At 31.4% G+C, this 18736-nt stretch overlaps 5 protein-coding genes and 1 long non-coding RNA gene across 9 annotated transcripts; 3 read left to right on the top strand and 3 right to left on the bottom strand.

Annotated features, from left to right (window-relative positions):
* The first annotated feature begins 126 nt into the window (after positions 1–126).
* LOC128391456 (uncharacterized) lies at positions 127–681 on the top strand. Its single transcript, XR_008325805.1, has 2 exons — positions 127–265; positions 341–681. It is a non-coding gene; the product is annotated as an uncharacterized LOC128391456 (long non-coding RNA).
* Positions 682–928: 247 nt separating this feature from the next.
* Positions 929–4648, top strand: LOC128391453 (GATOR complex protein WDR24-like). Of its 2 annotated transcripts, XM_053351344.1 has the most exons (4): positions 929–2200; positions 2270–3640; positions 3728–3923; positions 4006–4648. In XM_053351344.1, exons 1-4 carry the CDS (start codon positions 1015–1017, stop codon positions 4139–4141), a joined length of 2889 nt encoding a protein of 962 aa, XP_053207319.1. In that variant the 5' UTR covers positions 929–1014; the 3' UTR covers positions 4142–4648. The 2 variants fall into 2 exon arrangements, with proteins under 2 accessions (XP_053207319.1, XP_053207318.1); XM_053351343.1 differs by having other exon boundaries at positions 929–3640.
* A 1217-nt stretch (positions 4649–5865) lies between these two features.
* On the top strand, positions 5866–13104 carry LOC128391048 (mitochondrial sodium/calcium exchanger protein-like). 3 transcript variants are annotated; one of them, XM_053350879.1, is made up of 14 exons: positions 5866–6021; positions 8140–8275; positions 8413–8568; positions 8761–8813; positions 9674–9834; positions 9936–10106; positions 10194–10283; positions 10641–10937; positions 11179–11393; positions 11465–11594; positions 11662–11864; positions 11950–12106; positions 12250–12317; positions 12391–13104. In XM_053350879.1, exons 2-14 carry the CDS (start codon positions 8204–8206, stop codon positions 12586–12588), a joined length of 1971 nt encoding a protein of 656 aa, XP_053206854.1. In that variant the 5' UTR covers positions 5866–6021; positions 8140–8203; the 3' UTR covers positions 12589–13104. The 3 variants fall into 3 exon arrangements, with proteins under 3 accessions (XP_053206854.1, XP_053206855.1, XP_053206853.1); XM_053350880.1 differs by lacking the exon at positions 5866–6021 and adding an exon at positions 7533–7551; XM_053350878.1 differs by lacking the exon at positions 5866–6021 and having other exon boundaries at positions 7715–8275.
* Positions 13105–13316: 212 nt separating this feature from the next.
* Positions 13317–14243, bottom strand: LOC128391120 (vitamin K-dependent protein C-like; the record flags this gene model as incomplete). Its single annotated transcript, XM_053350968.1, has 1 exon — positions 13317–14243. A coding segment is annotated over exon 1 (861 nt), but the record flags the coding sequence as incomplete, so codon positions are not given.
* Positions 14244–14391: 148 nt separating this feature from the next.
* On the bottom strand, positions 14392–16002 carry LOC128391049 (RNA-binding protein 28-like). The gene is made up of 3 exons (XM_053350881.1): positions 15368–16002; positions 15136–15291; positions 14392–15058 (listed from the first exon to the last, which is right to left on the bottom strand). The coding sequence occupies exons 1-3, from the start codon at positions 15839–15841 to the stop codon at positions 14528–14530; spliced, it is 1161 nt and encodes a 386-aa protein (XP_053206856.1). The 5' UTR covers positions 15842–16002; the 3' UTR covers positions 14392–14527.
* A 145-nt stretch (positions 16003–16147) lies between these two features.
* LOC128391050 (uncharacterized) lies at positions 16148–17682 on the bottom strand. Its single transcript, XM_053350882.1, has 3 exons — positions 16791–17682; positions 16448–16680; positions 16148–16335 (listed from the first exon to the last, which is right to left on the bottom strand). The coding sequence occupies exons 1-3, from the start codon at positions 17076–17078 to the stop codon at positions 16206–16208; spliced, it is 651 nt and encodes a 216-aa protein (XP_053206857.1). The 5' UTR covers positions 17079–17682; the 3' UTR covers positions 16148–16205.
* Between the last annotated feature and the right edge of the window lie 1054 nt (positions 17683–18736).

Genomic DNA, 18736 nt, shown 5'->3' with positions numbered 1-18736 from the left:
CTTTTTTTGTGATATTAGATGATAATTAGTTAAATGGTTGACCAGTTAATTGGGTATCTCCAGCAATCAGAATTTTGGTATATAAATCGGTGTAACTTGTTGATCAAATATCAGTTCACTTTCAACAATCAATCAACAAACAATCAAATCAAAAACCTTTAAATTGTTCGATTTTCGTTCAAAATTCAATTCAATCTAAAAATGTTCACCAAATTTTCATCACTTTTCTTCGGTCTTGTCCTTATTGCTTTCGTTGCTCTTTTCGGTAAGTTAACAATTTAACAACCAGCTAATTACTGATGATCTTAAACATTTACTAATCGATTCATTTGCATTCCAGACTCAGCCAATGCTCGATATGGTGACAAAGGCGGTGGATCAATTGTTATCCTCGGTGGTCATGGTCAACCCTTCATGCCTTACCCAATGATGATGGGCGGTGGTGGATTTGGCGGTTTCGGTGGTTTCGGTGGTTTCGGAAGATAAATTCATCCAACCAAACATCATGTTACCTATACAGTAAAGAAAGAAAGAGAGAAAGTAAAAAAGAATCATCAGAATAATCCTCAAATTAAAACCAATCGCTTTTAATTGTAACAAGAGAACAGAAAAAAAAGAATAGAATTGACCAAAACATGTAACCAATATTGTTGACCAATAAAAGAATTTAAACCAAGTAAACTTACCATTATTCTTTCTTCTTGATCAACTTATTCTCAGATGCACAGAATAACATAAAAAAAACACAACAATCAAATGGTAGAAAATAACAATTAAACTAAAAGAGAATCAAATTGATTCAATCAATTGAAAAAATTTAATTTCTCTCATCGGGTCAACTTGTATTCTTTTAATTAACAGTCGCCAGATGGCGATAGTGTAAACGAAAACAATGGTTGCCATTGGTAACCGAGATTCGGATCAGCTGAAAGCAAATTTGTTTATAAATAAATTGTGATGATATTTATATTTATTTAATTTGACTATTTTATTATTATTATTTTGGCAGGAATTATGGTTCGTAAAAGTTTTCATACGGTTGTTGAAGGTTCAGTTAATTCACTGGCCACCAATAAGGATGCGAATCATGTTGTGGTTGCGGGACGAAATGTACTCAAAATGTTTGAGATTCGTGATGATCTTAATATGTTTGTTGAAAAGATTAACCTGAGAGTTGGTAAAAATCAGTTTAATTATAATACAAATGATATTTCCTGGTCTTGGTTAGACGAGAATCTATTGGCAACAGCGGCGACTAATGGAATGATTTATATTTGGAATGTCGAACGTAATACAAGAGGTAAAGTGGAGACTATTTTCACTGATCATCGGAGGACAGTTAATAAAATTTGTTTCCATCCGAGTGAAGTGACATTACTTTTATCTGGTTCGCAAGATGGAACAATGAAATTATTTGATTTACGTAAAAAAGAAGTGGTAACAACTTTTCATTCAATGTCGGAAAGTGTTCGTGATGTACAATTTTCCACTTTCCGTGAATCAGTTTTTTCTGCTGTTCAAGAAAATGGTAATGTACAAATTTGGGATTTAAGGAAAAATGATAAACCTGAAAGACAGTTTACTGCTCACAATGGACCAATTTATGCCTGTGATTGGCATCCAGAGGATAGGAAATGGTTTGCCACCGCTGGTCGGGATAATACAATTAAAGTTTGGGATCTGTCAAAGAAGCCAAATTGTTGTTATTGTATTCAAACAATGGCCTCTGTTGCTCGAGTTGTTTGGAGGCCAAATCGACGTAATAATATTGCCAGTTCATCTTTAAATGTTGACTTTTCGGTTTACGTTTGGGATATTGATCGTCCTTTTGTACCATTTGCCGCTTTTACCGAACATTCTGATATAACCACTGCCATACTTTGGAGAAATGATCCACATACATTAATTTCCGCCGGTAAAGATGCGATTCTTTATCAGCATTCATTCAAAGAAGCTCAAAGACCCGCTAGTCATGCAAACAATATCGGCCTTGATCTCAATATTCAGGGTGACGTTGCCTTGGCCATTTCTGATTACATCGTCTCCAAATCAAGTAAAGATACAAACTCATCCACCGGGAGTGGCGGAAGCGGTGGCGGTGGTAACAATGGCGGTGACTCGAAAAGTGAAACAAGCTCAACGAAACATGTACCAAAAGAACCGGCGATTATTCAAATGGGGAATTCAACCTTCTTTCCAAGTATGGCCTCGTATGCTCTTAACGCGGTTAACTCTAATACGAATATAAATTTTTCCACTTTTACTCCAGATAAAATGAATCCATTCAAGAAGAATTCTGATCTTACCGAAAAGTTTAAATGTTCATCTTCCTCTCTACGAATCTTTGGTAATACCAATGTAGAAAAATGTCTATCCATGGAATGGTTTGTTTCGACCGCTTTAAGGTACAAACTATTCGGTAAACCCTTTACCGAACTATGTGACCATAATGCTGAAGTTTCTAAAGAATTGAATCGATCTCAGGTTTCCCAGACTTGGAAGATTTTAAGGTTACTTTATTCATCGACAAAAATGGCTCAGAATAGTGGGTCAAGTGAAGTTCGACCTTTCGATTTATCCTCATCATCAGTTCTCGATCGACCTTTGGGAGAATCTAAATCTCGTCATGTTTCAAAGGGGACCAACAGCGGCGGTGGTGAGACTCGATCTGGAAGTGGAACTGAAAATCGTGTACCTTCAACTTCATCGATAAACTCATTACTATTAAATCCAATTGGAGGTTCTCGTTTATTCAACACCGGTGATTCAACATCATCTTCAACCACAATCTTAACACCAACAACCACCACAACTACTGCAACAACAATTAACCCAATCGATTTGTCAACAGAAAATATTATCAAAACTCCAGTTAATTGTGATACAAGTGATCATATAAACATTAACCTTAAACCATCAACAATAACCACAACAATTGATTCATCACCATCAGGAATTATTGATGATCAAAGTGGATTTTATTTTGAAAGTGAAGATCTTAGTAACTCAGTGACCAATTTTACCACCGATTTTGAGTTAACACCAACAACATCAACACTATTTGGTGGTCTTGATGGTAATCATTTGTTTACTGAATCATTCCGAACAATTAACGATAGTTACCTTCTTCCAGATTCATTTCTAAACAGTTCACATCATTCAGCTCACTCATTTCACAATCAACATCATTCCTCTAATCACCAACAAAGTAATAATAATCATCTACTTCACCACCAACCCTTTCATACTCAATTAGCTTCACACCTTCACCCTCATTCTCATCCCTCACATCTTCTTCATCCACATCAGCAACATTATCTTCATGAACCCGGTGGTATTGGTCTTGGTGGTTTATCAGATTACGATGATAATGATTCCCTTGACGGGATTTCCAAAGAAACTCACCATCGATTATCACTTGAAGATGATCCAATCGATGATCCTACCAAATATCTTCTAACCTCTAATTTACCACCTTTACCCACATGGAAATTCACTGACCTGGTCATTGAGATGTTACAAGATTATGCTAACAAAGGAGACATTCAAACAACCGTTTCCATGATGATAGTTCTCGGTGAGAGAGTCAAAAATTCACTGGATGAATCAATTCAAGAATTTTGGGTTCACTCATATATTGGTCAGTCTTTTTTTTCTGTTCAATTTTCTCTCAATTAAACAATTTGATTAATCTTTGTTTTCCTCAATTTTCTTTCAATTTCAACAGAACTATTAAGTCGATTCCAACTTTGGAACGTTGTTAATCAAATTATTCGAGCCTGTAATGTACCAAATATCAACAGTATTAATCAAACATCGACAACAATTTACACGAGTTGTGGTAAATGTCAAAAAGGTTCAGCATCCAAAGTTGGTTGGCTTTGTGATAAATGTAAATCTTTACCTTCCCAATGCTCAATATGGTAAGTTAATTGTAATTAGAAATTGATTCCAATTAGTATATTAATATATTGATGATGTTTATTAATTTTGTTCCCATTTTAGCCATGAAATTGTCAAAGGATTGTATATATGGTGTCAAGGTTGTTCTCATGGTGGTCATTTACAACATATCACTGAATGGTTGAAAATAAGTCGACACTGTCCATCAGGATGTGGTCATCAATGTGAATATACCTGAAGAAAACATATCAACATTTTCAATGGCGAAAGTTTTGTCAATAATTCACTTATTGCTTCATCCACATACAAATACATAATTATATTCATAATTATTATCACAATCAATTTATTATAATAATTATTATGGTTACTACTACAAGGAAACCCCTATTTTCATGAAGACAACATCCAACAATCGGAACTGAATTTGTTTACGTTAATTTTTTTTTCTCTCTCTCTCAAAGGAATCAAAGTACCGAGCAATTAACTAATTGTCTCGTCATTTTGTGTAATTTTTTTGTATCCAATTGTTTACACTACGTTTCCTAATTGATCATCAATCGTCTCTCATAAACGTCATCATCATCTTCATCAATTTCATCCTATCTTCTTGGGTTTTTCCTTGATAAAACTCTGCTAATTTACTATTATGTAATTAAGATGATGATGATGATTATATGATGATTATTTCTATTATTATGTAATAATAAACATAAACTCTCTCTCTCTCTCTTTCTCATGTTAATTGTTATTAATTGTTTCTAATTTCTTATTTGTTTAAATTTGCCTCTTTCTCTCTCTCTCTTTCAAATTCAATCCACAATTAAATCGAAATGAGCAAAAGTTTTCTTTCGGACACTAACAATCAACCATTCGAAACAATTACATATAAGATTCTCTTTCAATGATTAGTTAATTGAGTGATAATTTGCCGGAATCAACTACCAACTAATCAATATTTACATTGAGAAAACTCTTGAATGATTGAAGAGGTAGGAAGAAGCTTGAGATTAGATTTGAAAGGGAATATTGTTAATTACTCTACAATTAGATTCACTTTAATTACAATTAACTTGATTCCATGAATTAAGACTTGATAGTAATTGTATCAATTAATATATTTAATCAAAAGAGAAGAAAATTAAAAAAAAATTGTAATCTTTTAATCCATCATCGTGATTATATTAACTTTTTTTTTGTTTCTTCTTCTTCTAAATTGTGATTAGCTTAATTGCCTATTAATTTGTTAATTGCTAGTAATTTTTTTCATCATCTGATTAAACAAAAGGGTTAACTTTGTGAATCTCTCACTGTTTTAATTGTTGTTATGATTACCTGTTAATTGTTACTGTTTGATTTTAGGACTAATGGTTAATTGTATTTCCTATTATGGTTGTAATTATGATTATATTGTTGTTGTTGTTGTTGTCTTTGATGATGATGATTAACAATTAAGCTTAGGTGAATAAATTATTATCTCAACTGATCAGATTAGACTCTTTTTTTTCAACTTATTTCTTAATTATAAGCCGTAATTAGAAACACAATTAACTATTGCCAAGTAAATTACTCTGACTATTAATAGATTAAGGTAATAAATATTTTTCCATTGGTCATATAATCAAATATTAAATCAGTGATTATCCAATAATCCTAATCATCCTAATCAACTTATTTCTACCTGATAATTAGTTATCAGGTAAATGATAATTAAGAAAATCCCAAAGAGTTGAGTATTTCTCAATAGCAAGTGATCAATTTAACCTTCCCTTTTTTTAATTGTGATGCAAATCATCAACAATTAACAACTTCCTTTCATGATTATTGTTTCAAGTTGACTGAATTTCTTAGGAATTGTAACTTTGCTATTAATAAATGGTAAAAAACATTGACAACAATTAGAAATTCAATTTGATTACTTATAACAATTAACTCACAAGTGAACATAAAAATCTTGATTCCTTTTGTATAATAACATCAATTGATTTTCATTTTACAATCAAAATCTTATCAACTTGATAAATAATCATCACAATTAAGTTTTTCTTTGTTTCTATTTTAAATTGTGATAAAAAGTCTGACAATCAACTAATCATAATTGTTAATCATCTACAAATGGTAAGTAAATCAAATTCGTGGTCATTACTTTCCTTCCAATGGTCAATAGTGATTCTAATCAATTCAATTTGTTTTAATTGTTGATAAATATAAATAGTTTTAAGATCTAATCATTTATACATAAAAGTATATTAATATAATAATAAAACAATTAACTTAATCATACATTGATTAAGCTAATCACTAATTCACAAAGTGACATTTTCAATTTAATTTTTACATCAAATTATTCAATCTAATTACTAACGTTAATCAAGGTTAAGATTAATAGTTAATCAACAATTTATAATTATGTATGAAAAAAAATGTTAATCTACATCTTAATTATCCAAATATATAATAATATTCATTAATTAATCTTATCGTAATTAAGAGTATTTAATTGTGATTTAGTTTCTTCAGAATTTTTTACTTCTCGTCAACATTGATTAACTTTTTTTGCTGGTTAATTGTTGAAAAATTTACCTTGATAATGATAATGATGATGATTGTAAAGATTGTATATTAAATAAACATAAATACATAAGTGATTAACGTGACAATGAGACAAACAATTAGTTAATTCAATTTAATGATTGAAAACAAAGTCAATATCATCAAACACCAACCTGATATATATTTGATTTTGTATATGACAAAAAAAAACAGAATAATCAATAAATTGTTTCATCCAAATTGTTATATTGATTCAGCAGTTAAAACAGTAGTCGTTGGTTAAAATAGTTCATTTAGTCTCATCATCATCATCATCAATTAAAACATAAACAATCAATAAATTTACCTTTAATTTACCTCATTTAGTGACGACAATTTCCTTCGGGTGGTTAACTTTAACTTGTCGATTTTACCAGAAATTAAAACAATCAAAGTCTCTAAAAGTTTTCTTAAACTTTTTCTTTTAATTGTATCAAGTTAACAGTAACAATTAGAAAAAAAATACTTCCAATAATAAGAATCGTAAGTGATTAACAATCGGATTAAGATACTTTCAAGATAGATTAATCATCATTAGAAGCAATTAATCAACAATCAGGTTCTAATGATGAAAAAAAATATGAAACAATTGAACAAATCAAATCAATGAATTATATTTGCATCATCATCATGATTATTATTATATTATAACTTTGATTATAATCAATTTACCGGAAACATGGTTATAATCAGACAGAGAGATAAATTGTAATAATCATAAAAATTTTCTGTTGGTTAATAATATTGTAAAGATTAAAATTAGATTAACTAACAATTAAGAGTTTGATTAAGATTAAAGATCAACGAAAGGTTAACCTGTTTGAATATAAAGACAAACAAATTGTGAACATTTGATGGCAACGATTTTCGGTATTATGCTAATTGTTGTTAGTTAATTTAATTAGTGGTAATTTTTTGCATCATTTATGATCTGTAGACATAGTGAAGGGTGGGATTCCTACGGTGGTACTCATGGTGGTGGGAAGGGGAAGGAGTGGAAAGAGCCGAGGTTTTCTCTCTCTCTCTCTCTCCTCATCTTCCACCACAATGTCAATGGTAAATAATGATCATTGTTAACTCGATGTAATTAGTAAACTATCAACAATCAGGTTAACTTAATTTTCTGATTAACTTTTTTTTCTAAATACAATTTCATCTCTTTCTCTCTCTCTCTTGCTCCCTTGTCTTATCTTCCAATTTTTATTTCTCATCTTCTTCTTCTTAATCATCTTGATTAATTTAGTTGCATCTCTTTGACTTGTATCACTTTCGTTTACAATTGATGATAAATTTTCTGTCTTATTATTATGATTTCCAATGTGTATAAATTAACGACGTTAATTGTTATCATAATATAATCATAATTAATTAATTGTGACATTTTCTCTCTCTCTCTCTCTTTTCTCTGTGAATTATTAATTGTTTTCAATTACGAACATTAAATCAAATCAGCAAACTGGTATTCGAAGTCTTTGTCTACCTCATCCTTTTGTTTTCTAAAAAAAATCTTATTTTTTTTCTTCTTCTTTAATATTTTCTAATCTCTCTCTCTCTCCCTCTGTGTATTTGTGTCTTTCTTACCTGTTCATCTCTATGGATCAATAATCACCTTCACAATCAACACAATCACTTAATCACAATTAGTATACATGCTAACCAATAATAGTAAAAATTTAATTGTCACCACACTAGAAGGATTATCATCACCATGTGGATTACAACACCATCAACCTTTTTAACATTTCATAGTCCAATTGTCCGTAATAAAACAATAGAAGAGGTAAAATGATTTATAAATTGTTATTCCATCACAATTAACTAAACTAATTGTTCAATTTTCTCTCTCTTCGTATACATTTTTCCCCACTAATTAACACCAATAAATGGATCCAATCATCAATATTAATGATCCATCAGTGTCTTGCTGTTCGTGATTACCTAACCTATGAGGCGAGATGTGACTTTGTTCAAAACAATCACGATTGTAATACAACTTTATCGTTAATTGATTACAATCAATTCCTATTTTGTGGATTTGAACCTGAAAAAATTGCCTATGGAGTAATTATCTGTGTAAGTATTAAATCACTTTAATTATCCTTTAATTGTTTCACAGAGATACGATTAACTTAAACCTTGAGGTTTTCTTTTCCCAATATTTACCAAGTTAATTTGGTTCAATCTCTCTGATTACATATAACCTTTAATTGTTTTAATTGTTAACCCAAATTTAAATTAATCTACTGTTTTCATCCTAATCAACAGATTACCTGGGCTTTAGTACTATTTCTGGCCTTAGCTGTAACTGCCACCGATTTGTAAGTAATTAATTAAATGATCAGTTGATCAATTGATTAACTTTCTCATTTTATCCTCTTGAAAGACTGAAAATTAATTTCAATTAGTTAATTAATCTTACCCGAGAAAATTAATCTTGAGGTAGATTTAAAAATCTTCAACGTCTTGATAATATTACATATTCATCTTATTGATTAACCAAAACAATTAACTCTCATTTTATATTAGCACTGATTAAATTATATGTGTTCCTATCTAACAATTAAAATATCTCTTAATTAGGTTTACAATTAACACCTTAACAGTTATAATTACTATTCAACCCAATCATATATCCGATTAACTATTGAAAGTAATAAAAAAAAGTATATAAGATGAGAAGATAGATAATTAATTGTGTATATCAACAATTAGTGAAATAAAATGAAATCAAGCTAAAAGTAATAGAAATAGTGACAATCATAATTGTTGTCATTAAATTAAGATGTCATTACATAGTAACAATTAACTTACAATTGTCAACATTAATCAATTGAATGAATCAATGAATGAATGAAGGTAAAAAAAAGTAAGAGAGAGAAAAATTAATTCCCAATTAAATTGATCCATCAAGATAGTGATTAATGAAATTAATTACTGTTAATCGTAACCATAAATTAAGAGCAATTAGTTAATCAAAAAGCTCAATGTACTTTTCCATGATTGAAATAATCCACACATTTAATCCTAATCAACAATCAATACAACAACCAAAGTATTTCAATAATAGTAAATAATTCAAGTTCATTGATCAAATTGCGACAAAAAAAAAACACAATTGAAATTAAATTGTCTGAAAAGGAGGACTAATCAACTTAATTGCTTCTTAATTGCTCTTTAGCCTCTGTCCAGCTCTGTTTTTAATATCAAAAATTTTGGGTCTATCTCAAGACGTTGCCGGTGTAACATTAGTCGCTTTCGGCAATGGGTCAGTCGATATATTTGCCGCTATAACGGGAATGAGACAAGGAAGACCTGACCTGGTTATCGGTGACCTTCTAGGTGAGTAAATTTGACTCTAATTAGAGTAAATAAACAATGAATTGATTGTTAATTGTTATCGTTACCTTCTTCTATTATTACTGTTATGTTTTACTAATTAGGTGGTGGCATGTTTGTATTACTTTTTGTCATTGGAACTTTATTTTCAATCAAACCATTTAAATTGTTGCCAATTCCATTTATAAGAGATTTAATTTTTTACTTCATTGGTGTTACATGGATATTTTATTTATTCATAGTAATTAAATGTGTCCGAATCTATGATGCTGTAGGTAAGTTGAGTTGACCAAGATTCGAGTTGATTTCAATTTCTCTAATCATCAACAATTAACTGTCAACAATTATATCTCTTATATTAGGACTTTTAATCCTCTATGTTGTTTACGTTGCAACGGTAATAATTATCGGCAGATTTGATAAAACTCCCGGCGGAGGATTTGGTCATGGACGTGAGTATATAAACTAATCAATCTTAATTGTCAACTTGCAAACAATTTGATTGATTGCAAAATATTTCATTGAATAGTTAACATATTGATATAAATATTGTTCAATCACAATGTTTACATTTGTAGGTTTGATTACAATCAAGTTAATTATTACAAACAAACTGAATATCTATTTGATTTCAATAATAACTTTTTCCCTTATGAGAAAATGTTTTTTTTAATTCATTTTTTTCCCTCTTCTATTTACCCTTTTACAACACCATGTAAACATAATCACCATCATCGTTGATTCAATTGATTGTTTTCAATTTAATGCTGTTGATTTTGTACAATTTGTCTGAATATTTGAACAATTAGATGGCCATGGCCGTGATTCCGAGGATGAAGGGATTACATTTGAAGGGATTACTCCTGACATTGATCCAAATGAAAACATGGTTGTCATGAAGGGTTTTGTCATGATTAGTGATAAACCGGCACCACCACCACCCCCTCGGAATACAGATTATCCAACGATATTGAAACCGTCAAATTTACCCGCCATCATACCGATAATCAAGATAAATAATGAAGATTCAAAGAGCGAGCTCTCAATCGGCGGTGGTGAATCTCAGATGAGGAAAAAATCACCGAGTAGAGTTTCAATCTTCGAAGGTAATTAACTAATCAATATTAAACCTTTTTCTCTATTTTCATGGGGAAAATTATTAATATAATTTCGATGATTAAGACGATGCAGATAAATCTTGTATTCCAAATAATCGATGATGATATTTCGATTATCCTTTTATTTCATTTTGATCTTTAGACTGTCATTTATATTCTTCGATTGTAATTGAATATTGATTCATAATAACTTGATGATTTTGGAATTTTCTTTTCTTATATTTGATAGATAATTCGGTTTACAGTACGGTGACTAGTGTGAACGATGTTTATGCGACTCGAAGTTCACGTCGATCACGAGCATCGAGTATCTTTTCAATTAGTCAAACTCAAATTCTTCAAATAAGACGAGCATCTCGAGAATTTTTGGAAAGAATTACTCCAATCGATGTGATGACATGGAAAAGGCAAAATTGGGGATTTCGAACTCTCGAAATAATCAAGGTAAATCGAACGATAAAAAAAGATCAGATCAATCAACTAACTTGATTCTTTTCAATAAACCAACAATTAAGTCACCAATTCGATTGTTCTTGTTATTAACAACTCCAATGGCCGATGTCGAGGATAAAGGCGAATGGAACAAAATTTTAAGTGCCTTGCATTGTGTCACTGGTCCTTTATTTGTCGTCTTCGCTCTAGGATGTAAGTGTTTTTTTTTCTCGAAATTTTCTCTCGAAATGTTTGATTTAATTTATTTTCTAATCTTAAGATGGAGGAACTTGGATTGGGCATTATATTCCCGTCGCGTTGATTGTTTTCGTAGCCGCTGCTCTATTAGCGGTCTTGTTAATTTGTAAATCACATTTCGAAACAGCTCCTCGTTATTATAAAAACTATTCCGCTTGTTTAGCGTTTATTGTTGGTGTTACCTGGATTTATACGATTGCCAACGAATGTGTATCAATAATCAGGGTTGGTATTAGCAGGGAAATCGACAGCATCGACATTGAACTAAACTCTTTGATAATATCATTTGTTTCCTCTCGATCTCGATTAGACTTTGGGTGTTGCTTTCGGTATTTCAGAAATCGCCGTTGGAATGACCATTCTTGCCGTTGGTAATTGTTTCCTTGATTTTGTCGCAAACGTTGCAATAACCAAACGAGGCTACCCAAGGATGGCTGTTGGTGCTTGTATTGGTGCTCCTCTTTTATGTAAGTGATTAAATAGTTATTACCAATTCTGAATTGTTTATCTCAATGTGGGTAAACTTTTCCGACAAACAAAAAACGATAATACATTTCCTTGTTTACTCACAATTGTGAATAATTAACTCATCTAAATTTAATTTAATCAGCTCTTCTAATTGGTGTTGGAATCCCGACAACATTAAAAATAGCTCCAGATCCATCATCCGTAATTCCGGTAAGATTTAACCATCGACAATTAATAAGATCAACAACAATTAATCACTTCTATTTCTCTATCTAATTTTCAGCTCGAACCTTCCGTCCTAATTGTTGTCATTTATGTTGCTCTTAGTGCGACAATTTGGTTAACCATAATCGTGACAATTATTTTAAAATTTCGAGCTACTCGGCCCTATGGAATATTCTTGGTCACTCTTTACGTCCTTTTACTCATTCTCGTATTTCTTGTTGAAAAGAAAGTAATTGTGATTCCACTTTTCGATTAACAACAATTTAGAATAATCATCAGAAATTTAATTTACTTGATTTGATCAAGACCAATCCAATGTCCATCCAATTGGTCAACACTTGATTTCGTCCAATTTACAATGTATCAAAATCGATAACCAAACAACTTTATTATTATTATTTCGTTATTGATTGGGAAGGGGAAAATAATAATATTCTTGTATTATAATTGTCAAAATTTCCCATTGATTAGAATAAGCCTGATGAATGACAATTTGGTTGGATCGCAATCAAATTTGGACTCACTTAAATTCCTATCGATTTCCTTTTCCGCAATTTCTTTATCATCTTACTTTATATTATCTCTCTCTCTCTCTCTCTCATCATATTTTTACAATTTAATGACTAATTAACATTGTTAAATCATCTTTTTTGTTTTTCTCTGTAAATTGTTAGCATCATCAATGCAAAATCTCATATTGTTTTTATTAATTTCTTTTGAAACAAATGCTATTTAATTACAATTATATTTCATCCTCTTAATTGTATCTATATATATTTGTATACAATTAAGGAATGGATTATTTTGAAATTTTACCTTGAGGGTAAATTGTTGGTAAAATGGTTTATCAAATGGTTAACAATTTAAACGTGAAACATTTTTTGATCAAGTTTAATTGTGGAAAAGTTTTCCTAATGTATTTTTGTTTTAACTGGTCAAGAGAAATTCAATTCAATTGTTTCAATAATAATCTAAATTATCAATTGATTTATAATATTTGATCATCTGATAGATCCAACCAATGAAATGATCAGTTTGAATGTAAATACCAGGTTGTTGTGGTCTTGCACATCCATGTCCAGATGAGATGACACCAATTAGATTCCAACGTCCATCTACCTGGATGACCAGTGGTCCACCTGAATCACCTTGACAAGCATCTTTACCACCCTGATAGTAACCAGCACACAACCACGAAGGGTGCAAACCTCTGGTCCTTAACCAGTAAGTACACTGAGTTCGTGTTAATATCGGTAAGTTGACATGGTTCAGACTTTTGGGTCGAAAAGTTGATTTCTCACCCAATGCGCCCCATCCGATTGCAATGGCCATTTGTCCAGCGTAAGATGAGTCACTTTGATCATTATAATCACGATATGAGGGTAAACAAATGGGAGAAATGTCATCATCATAAGTGACCGGATCTTCAAATTGGATAAGTGCAATATCATCAGTGAACTTTGGGTGGACATAATATGGATGCCAGATAAACATCGAAGGACGGATAACTTTTTTACCATAAGGATAAAGATCATTTGGTCCAATGTGAAGTCGAAAATTTTGAGGATTTTGTCCATAAACACAATGAGCCGCAGTTATCGCCCAAGAGGGTTCGATTAATGTACCACCACAGTGGTGACGGTGTTGACCTGTTGTAAAGTTTAATCGTTGAATTGAAATCATCCAAGGCCAAGATCGAGGTTGAGAAATTGATCCACCCACAATGCGACCTTCTAAAAAAGGTTCAGAGGTCAAATTTTCATAACTAAGCCCACAAGATGAGACATTTGAAGTAATTATTACAATTAAAAACACCAAGAGAAACACATAACTAACAATAGACATGATTGACCGTCTCAACCATTGGGAGAGAAAAAAAATCTAAATCAACATTGAGAATTGATCATCTTTCACATTTTAAATGGTTTCTAAGTATCGAACTTTTTTTCCACCATCAATTTATTTTAATCCGATTATCAGCTGATCTTTGGATACCTAGGAGGCTATTTGAGAAGATCGTTAGAGGTCAAATGCAAAAGAAGGGAAAAAGTCGATAGAATTTAGATTTTGATAAATTCCCAAGTAAAGGTTAATATTATTGCAAGAGAGTTTTTCTTGAACATTTATGATTATGATTTCTTATCTACAAATAATAGAATAATCAGTTGATTTTAATTACAAAACAGATTTAAGAATTAATCATCATCGTGGTGGCGTTTATCCTTAATTCTTTTCGATTTTGATTTCGCTTTGTCCATGGTCATTTTTCTTTCCAAATTCATTCGTCGATTAGCTTTAGCTTCTTTTATCTGTTTGTTGACTTTCATTTTTCGCTTCTCTTTTTTCAGAGCTTTTCCTCGTTCTTTCAATTTTTTAACATTTTCATGCATTTTACGATTAATTTTGGGTAGTACGATCGGCTCATCTTCTCTGAATGGTTTGGCCTTAACACCCATGTAGGTTAAATCTTCATCAGGAATATCGGTAGCATCGGTGTGATCTTCTTCATCGTACTTGAAATCCCCATTGTTACGCTTCTTTCTTACAGCAGATAAATTTTCAATGGAAAATTCAACAATTGGTCTTCTATGAGTGGTGAAAATTTCAGGATTATTGTTTAATCGTCGTAAACATTGAAGTGCATCGCAATGTCGTTTGAATGTAACAAAACCAAATCCAGTTCCTTTTGTTAGTTTATCCTTTTTAACATTTCGTATAACTTTCGACTAGTGAAGTAAATAGATGAAAATTTTAGAATTAGAAAAATTAAGTCAAAATATTCAGTTGATTTAGATATAAATACCTCGGTAATCACGGCATTCTCATTATCGATAACACCAAGACATAGTTTTCTAAGCTTTAAGTCACCAAGATTTTCGGGAATATTATGGAAACAAAGACGATTACGAGAGACAAAATTACCAAGTTTCTGTAGTTTAGCTCGTTTAACCATCTCACACTGTAAGAAATTAGAAAAACAAAAAGGTCAAGTTAATAATTTATGATGAGCGAGTGAAAATCTGATATTATCTTACCTGTAGTCTTCTTGCCAAATCATTTTGACTGACCTCTTCAGCGGCTGGAGAATCGGGATAAATGAGACCTTCCTTGGCCAGGTAAAGGTTCCTCTTATCACGGAATTTGGTTATTTTCCTCTTTGAAATTTCAGCGGCTCGACTTTTGGTAAGGGCGAGAAAAACTTCAATTTTTCTTCCTTGAATTCTAAATTTACCAGGATTGAGTTTAAATGTTTCTAAACATTTCTCGGCATCTTCTTTGTTAACAAATTTAGCGAAAGCGGTACCTCTGGGATGACCGAATTCATCTTTACAGAGAACACAATATTCTGTAGTACCAAATCCGTTGAAAAATTCGGTTAAATCTTCCTTATTACAATCGAATGGAAGATTTTTAATGAAGACAGTTTTACCTTCGCGACAATCACGTGTACCTTTTCTTGGTTTTTTCACTTTCTTTGGAGAATCATCAATTTCTTCATCTGAAGACATCGTTTTACTACGTATTTGTTAACCGAATGTAATGGAGACACAAATACAGAATATAGTAATTAAAAAAAGGAATACACTAATCAATTGTAACAAGAAAATTAATCACAATTAAGCTTAAAACGAAAATCAAAAAATCAAAACAAGAAAAATCAACCACATGCTGAAAGAACACGAATAAAGTTTGGTTCTAATAGATGGCGGCACTTGTATTCTTTTGCATTTTAAATTTGTCACTTTGGTTTGATTGAGAGGATTAAAGTGACTTTTGAATTGTTTTGGTCAATATTGATAAATGATACGAACTGATTTGTTTTGTAACAACAGAATAAATAATATTTAATAAGTTAATAAGTTAATAAGATAATCATTCAGCTTCATTACAATTGGAATAAACTTTGGCACAATCTTCATTGTTGCGACCTTTTCGAACAGCCTCATAACTTGATGTCGATGGAATTGACTTTTGTTGTTGTAACAAATAACTGGAAGCATAACTAATATTGAAAGAGAGAAGAGAAAATAAATAATCATGAGAATTTAGAAGAAAAATAAAAACAAAAAGTAAAAGAAAAGAAAAGAAAAGTAAATGTAATAATCGACCCTTACCCTCCGACCTGAGAAACAATATAACCGAGTTCACGTCCTTCTCTTATCGCTTCTTTTGACGATTCACATAAATGTCGTTGAGCACATTGATCATCATCACTCGAAAGAACCGACTTGACGTATCCCCGTAACATGGTAACTCCAGCAATCGACGCATCATCAACGGCTTCTTTGAATCCTCTGGATGAACTTCGTGATCTTTGACTGAATGAGTTGCGAATCAAATCAAGAGCCTTTGGAGTAGTTGGGAAAAGAAGAAGATTATTAGAAGAGGAAGAAGAGGAAGAAGAGGAAGAAGAGAAAGGAAAAGACGAAGAAAGAAATTAACCAATGATCAACTTACTTGTACGAGAACATTTAGAACTTGTCTTGATGTCGCTGCACTTTCTTCACTTGATCCGAATAATAATTTAATTACAGTTTTGAATAGATTTCGAGTTGAAATGAACGATTGAATATCTTTTTTACTTTGTTCGAATCGACCAAGTTTGGTTGTGGAAACAGATGAAGATGGAGATTGAGATTGAGATGATTGAAGTGATGAAGATGATGGAGATGATGATGAATTATCACCAACTACAAAACCAATGAAAAAAACTGAACAAATTAAGACAATACCGGTGACTTTCATTTTCTCTTGAATTTTATTCCAAATCAAATCTCAAATATAAATTGTCAACTAACTAACTAAATAAATAAGTAAATCAAGTATTTGTAAAGAGACACTAAATTAAACTGAATCTCAATGAATGAGACAAAATAAGAAACAAGAAATTTGTCAGAATGTTAATTTATCCGGTCACTAGGAAGTACTGTTACTCTAACTACTTGATGATGGGGCTCCTTATCCTCATCCTCATCATCTTCTTCTTCTTCTTCATCATTATCATTATAATCAACAGGTAACATAAGATGAAGATAAGATGATGATTAAAACCCAAGGAGGTTCCTGAACCAGTTTCCTTATTGAAGAATCACAAAAAAAAGATAAATGAAAAGCGAGAAAAGTCAAGTTACCGTGAACTTGAAGATCCATCATCATGTTTAAAGTCGTAGCCCGTTTATCGGTTTGGGTTCAGGATAAATGAATTTGAAGAAAAAACTATTCCACATGAAAAACAGAAATTAACAAAACAAGAAAATTCTGAAGAACAACAAATAAGAATATAAAAAGAAAAAAAGATAAATAATCAAAAGAGGAAGAAGAACTAAATCTAAGCATTCAAAGATACATGATCAACTGGTAGAATCATTTAGTTATAATTGAAAAGACTTAAGAAGAACATTAAGAAAATAGTAAGCAAATCAGATCTTTCAGCTTTTAATTGATCGAGACGAGACATCGCCAGGTATGTCAATGATTCTCATTTCCAAAGTAACTTAAAATACGAAAAATATAGAACCATCTAAGATTCGAAATTCTAGAAATTTTCTTCAAATAGAAAAAAATCCTAGAAAATGATCATCGTGTTTAACATTAATCATAACAATTAACTCAACCTATTCGGAAAAAAAGGTTAGACTGAAATTTAATTTCAATTTATCTCAAAAACGGCTCGATCAATTTTAACGGCCTTTTGTCTACGGAAGGAACAGTCCCATCAATTTCTAGATGAAATTTCAAAGGATTAGTTAGTTTATTAGTGAACATGGATAAGAAAATTTTGCGAACATGCGAAGGAGAATGTACATTAAATTTCAGTTAAGGGTTAACGACAAACGATCAATCAATCGATTCATATCATCATGATCCTTGTAATAAAATTATTTCTTTTCGCCGTTTATCAAAAACATGGAACAGATCTAATATGGATAATACAGTCGTGATTTCAGTAGCTAAGTTGCGCGAATGATTAAAAACCATTTGAAACTCATTTTTCATGACTGTATAAACATCTCGTCTCTTTGGAAAGAACGATATGGAGATAAAAATAGAGATGAAGATAAAGATGAAGATGGAGATAAAGGTGAAATAAAGGCCTGCCAAAACCCGATGGTTGCCGAGAAAACTGGCCTGAAAGATTGCGATCAATCAAGGTCGTGGATCATAGTAGTGTAAAAAAGAAAGTGTTATTTGTAAATATGCAATCAACTTCTACGAGTTGTCGATAAATGATTTGTGTAAGCTGCCCGTGACATTGGATATTGTGAGAGTAGGAGAATTGCAAGAAATATTTTTGACTACTAACAAAGCAGAAATCGTGTTCTAGAGACCGCGAGATTCTGTTATGCACAAGGATATCAATCGAACGTGAAGAGAAACCCTTTGATTGACTATTGACAAAGCAG

Source organism: Panonychus citri, unplaced genomic scaffold (assembly GCF_014898815.1).
Source record: "Panonychus citri isolate SS breed McGregor unplaced genomic scaffold, ASM1489881v1 Contig00134, whole genome shotgun sequence".
NCBI classification, from domain to species: Eukaryota; Metazoa; Arthropoda; class Arachnida; order Trombidiformes; family Tetranychidae; genus Panonychus; species Panonychus citri.
Note: the sequence above shows the minus strand (reverse complement) of the source record. Positions and strands in the feature narration are given on the sequence as shown.